We start from the raw sequence: 4,667 nt of genomic DNA, 5'->3' as shown, positions 1-4,667 counted from the left end.
AGGTCATGGCAACTTTTTGTCTGTATACTTGTAATTAGATTAAGCCAACTTGCCATGTTGCCACAATGTTGGCCGGTAGCCTTGAAACGAAATTTAGAAAAGTGTACCCTCACAAAAAAGTTAATGTGTTGAACTCTTTCGAATCATCCACCAGTTTAATTATTAGAGATAGCTTTTACTGGATAAGACCAGGTCATCTATTCTGTTGTTGTTTTTTGACAGATCAAATTTATGTCAGTCTTTTGGTATATTAAGCATCGAACCCCCCCCCCAAAAAAAAACAAAACAAAAACAAAAACAAAAAAAACCTCGTTATACTAGTTACTTCGAAAGATGTAATCCCCCGGTTCAGAACTTACACCAAAGTTTGGTTTTTTTTCAATGTCCTTTGATTTCCCGATTAAAACTTTCCTGAATGAAAATTTCAACCATTAGCTCATACCAAGTCAACAACAACAAAATAATCAGGGGTCACCGTGCAAAGTTCGGACCTAGCGAAACAAATTTCTCAACATTTTGGGATATTTGAAATTATAAATGGCCGCAATCCCATGATAACTCTATGGGGTAAAATAAAATTTTGAATTTAATAAGACGGTGAAACTTTTACTTTCTCCAAGAGCTTAAAAAATGAGCCCCTTCAAGCGGTAGATCAGAAAAGAATTGTAGAAATTCAGTCTGGGAATATCTGTCCCCAAGCTGCATTCTACCTTAAGAGGCAAAATTTTGCCTAATTATGTCCTCTAAAAGAGATCGTTTCATCCAACAAGTGTGAATCACTTTTCCATGAAGTGTATCATTGTTGCCGTCAGTGTCCATGACTCATAAAATGTGTGACGACAAACTTCAAGGATTTCAATAGAATGCTAGGTCGCGACCTAGAAATCTTTTACGTCATTAACAGCGCCTCTAACGTTCAATTTTTTTCTATTTATCATTGCGCAACTCGCCATTGGACTCATTCATTTCGCCATTTTCTGTAGTCTTGTGTCGCCGACTTACGCTTTCGCAATCCACAGTAATCCTTACCGTATTCGAGCTCTGATACTTTATTTTTTGTTCCTCAAGGAAGCCAGAAGTCACCTCAAATCGCATGTCGATCCAAAATCTCCAAACGTTTGGTAAGTTGAACGATATTTCCGTGTAAATTTTACTAACTTCAAAGGGCGGATGCAAAATGGCGGCCGTTGCGTTCGTGTAGATTGTCGAAAGATACGCCCTTGGATGTGTTCCAAACGAGTGGGTCAAGGCGGTTTTCACGTACTTAGTTTCTCTATTTAAACATTAAAATGTCGGAATCAAGCCTTCTAATAATGTTTATACACGAGTATAGAAGAAATTTTAACTGTGATACAAAGGGTGATTTGCGAGAAGGGTTTTTATCTTGAGGGGAAAGATAAACATACAAAGATCCATTTTTCAAGGGCGATATATTCAACGGTCAGCGTCGAATTTCTTACAATGTCCTTTTTTTCGGAACCCGCTTTATCGTGAATATCTATTTGAAAATTTACTCTTTCCTCCAAGGTCGGTGAGAGTTTTGATAAAAGTAGGACTAGCGTGTTGACGGGCGAAAAGGGAAGTGTAGTCTTTTTCCTGTACAATGCTGCAAAAACAACAGATATGGCGGTTTCAGAAGCCAATCGGGCGGTATTTACAGTCTACGGTGTCAAGTCATGACGCAGTCCCTTTATACAACAGACGGAAGTGGATATTTGGGTCGTCGGCGCATCATTTTCGTAGACAGGAGTACCTGTCATTTAATATTATTGAAACTAAGAAAATACACAACTGTTTTGTTGGTCGTTTATATTGCTTTCCGTTTCGAAAACCTTCATGTCATTGTGTCACGCGACTAACGAACGACAAGAGACGCGCTGCTCGAGATACCGAAATTGTTCTGTATTTTACCCCAACGAGTTGTACTTCTTCTTCGCCCAGGGCTTTTCTATCTACCGGTGAACCATTTCTTAATAGGGCTAGAACCGTCAATATAAAAATAAGCTCAAGGTCGGAAGCTCTGTTGATCTCTTCTGAACTGTGTTCGCGGCCGCCTAAACAAAATGGCGCTCTACAAAATTGACTTCCTTTACGTAAACACTTGCAGTGGCTTCATTTTGTGTGGAACAAATTAAAATTTAACCTCTTCAGTATTGACTTGATGTAATGATAGATATGAATTTTATCAAAATGCGTGGAAAGGAAAGAAGTCACTTTTAAGCCATTAATGAATCAAGGGTTTCCTTGGTGTGCCCGTGAGAAAAGGTTGTCACAAATAGACATGTGAACTGCTGACCTTGTTTAAAATCCACACCTTCTCAATTAGTAACCATTTGAACATGGCAAGTTGAATAAGCTTAATTGGTAGCCAAATGAACTTGAAAATGAAACCACCTCACACAAGTTTTGAAAAATACATTATTACATGTGACATTCCATCAATTTGTAGTCAAATATATGTAAACTACACACAGATGTCAGAGGCTAAAAAGTTAAAGGCAATGTCAATTCACCAAGAGGAAGGGTGTATTAACGTGTCAGTTGATTTTTCCCCTCATCATGAGGTGGTTTTTTTTCAACTGGCTCACATCCCCTCTTCACGTTCATTTTTAACAGTTTACTCTGTTTGTTTGTAGATGCCTTCGCTGATGCATCCAAAGGAGAGGACGAGGGCTTACAGGAAGGGATCATCCACATAAGGCAAGTCAGAGATTGTCTATTATAATACTTCTTACAGCCGAAGAGATATATACTACTTTCCTACACCAAAAACTATATTTGCTGAACACTTTGGTATTTGCTTCAAATGTAAGATGTATGAGAGGTCTCTCCTTGTGCATTCCTTCTATTGACCTGACCCCGGATAAAATATTTTGCTCTGCAGCAGCAATGTATATTGAGAATCCTAGCTAACAGAATGAAGGTACAATGACGTTTGTGCATTGTTAGTTTTAACAACCCTTTACATTGTGATTTCAGAATCCAACAACGTAACGGGAGAAAATCCCTAACTACAGTTCAGGGCATATCAGCTGACTACGACAAGAAAAAACTGGTGCGAGCTTGCAAAAAGGTAAGGCCAACTCCAAATCAAATTATTAGTGTGCCCCCTAAGCTAGTCACGAGTAGTTGTATGACAACCATATGCTTGTGCTTCCAGTTTTGCAAATATCACATGTTGAAATGCCTGTTAGTTTGATTTTGTTTGATTTAACTTTATTTTCAGGAATTTGCCTGCAATGGTACAGTAGTTGACCACCCAGAATACGGTGAAGTTCTTCAGCTGCAGGGAGACCAGAGGCAGAACATAAAAGCCTTCTTGCTGAATGTTGGAATCGCCAAGGCTGACCAGCTGAAACTTCACGGTTTCTAAATCAAATGGTGGCAGCCAGAGCCAATGAGAGTCTGTGAAATTAGAAAAAATTAACACTCATCAACGAGTATCTGAAAGTAGTTCTTCAACTAGGATAGGGGCTTTTTTGTCAACATAGATACACAATCCGGTTTGTTTCAAAGAAGACTGATTTTTTGCCATTTTTAATCCACCACCATCCCTTTGTATTTGTAAAGTTGTAAATGTTGGTGTACATGTAAGTTGTAGTGTAAGGATGGACACAGTACTAGAAATACCTAGGCTTTGGAACATCTCAATGAATGTCCATTATTTCAAATCTGTTTTCAGGCGACAGACATGCACCCTCAGACATGTGCTTGTTCCAAGGTGATTACAAAGTTGCACAGAGGAGTAAATTATTTTAAGTGTGATATTTTGTACCTAACAACAAACCAGATGACAATTCTATTTCAGTATAAATAAGAAAAAAACTTTTTTTTTGAAAAGTTTTCTGTAATTACTTTGATAAAGTGAACATGTTTGCAAATTCAATTACAAGGGAAATACCAAGAGTCTGATGTCCTGATATATGCAAAGAGTGTTCCGATAGGTGTACATGTATACATACAACGATTTAATTGGCGTCTCGTCTTTTAAGAAATGCCTCCATGGACAGAAAGCCACCTACACTTCAAATGCAAGGGTCCGGGCATGGTTTTTGTACAATTCTAACCCTTAAAATTCCTTAAAATTTTAGTTCTGTTTGTAGTAATTCTAATCAGATTAACTGTAGTTCTTGTTAGTGTAATGTTCAAAATCTCTGAATAGTTAGATAAATTTTAGTTTTTCACATCTCTTTGTATCATTTTACATATAGTTATGTTTAATTGCAATAAAGTTTCCTTTGTGTTCTGTATTTGAGGCGTTCTCGTTCTTCTGTTCGTTTCAATTTTGTTCACACATCAGGTTGTTGGCAGAGGTACAGAGAACAATCTCGCTTTGCAGACCTTGCTTGCTTTAGTGCAATTTAACAAGCGAGGCAAAGTGTGCCGCTGGGGCAAGGACCGAAGTGACTCTGGTCAGGTAATCGTGACTTGGTGGAGAAGTCTTGCTCTCCCCACTGTTTACAGTGTATCTTTCTATGATTGTTATGCATGAGCAAAGCAACAAGGTCTGGATGGTGAGACTACAGAGAGCAGTGGATGTACAACCTTGCCAATCCAATGTACACAAAACTTCACTCTGGCCATCAAGCAGTCACTCCTGTATGAGGGCGCAACACCGAGGAGTGCACCACCTTGCCCCCCTCCTTTCAACTTTCTTAGCAAGCCTG

The 4,667-nt window shown here is 38.6% G+C and overlaps 1 protein-coding gene across 1 annotated transcript; it reads left to right on the top strand.

Annotated features, from left to right (window-relative positions):
• Window positions 1-927: 927 nt before the first annotated feature.
• LOC139143829 (eukaryotic translation initiation factor eIF1-like) lies at window positions 928-4,250 on the top strand. Its single transcript, XM_070714409.1, has 4 exons — window positions 928-1,121; window positions 2,637-2,700; window positions 2,980-3,073; window positions 3,227-4,250. Exons 1-4 carry the CDS (start codon window positions 1,094-1,096, stop codon window positions 3,371-3,373), a joined length of 333 nt encoding a protein of 110 aa, XP_070570510.1. The 5' UTR covers window positions 928-1,093; the 3' UTR covers window positions 3,374-4,250.
• The last annotated feature ends 417 nt before the right edge of the window (window positions 4,251-4,667 follow it).

This window comes from Ptychodera flava, chromosome 11, assembly GCF_041260155.1.
Source record: "Ptychodera flava strain L36383 chromosome 11, AS_Pfla_20210202, whole genome shotgun sequence".
Lineage (NCBI taxonomy): Eukaryota > Metazoa > Hemichordata > Enteropneusta > Ptychoderidae > Ptychodera > Ptychodera flava.
This window is presented reverse-complemented; position numbering and strand designations above follow the sequence as displayed.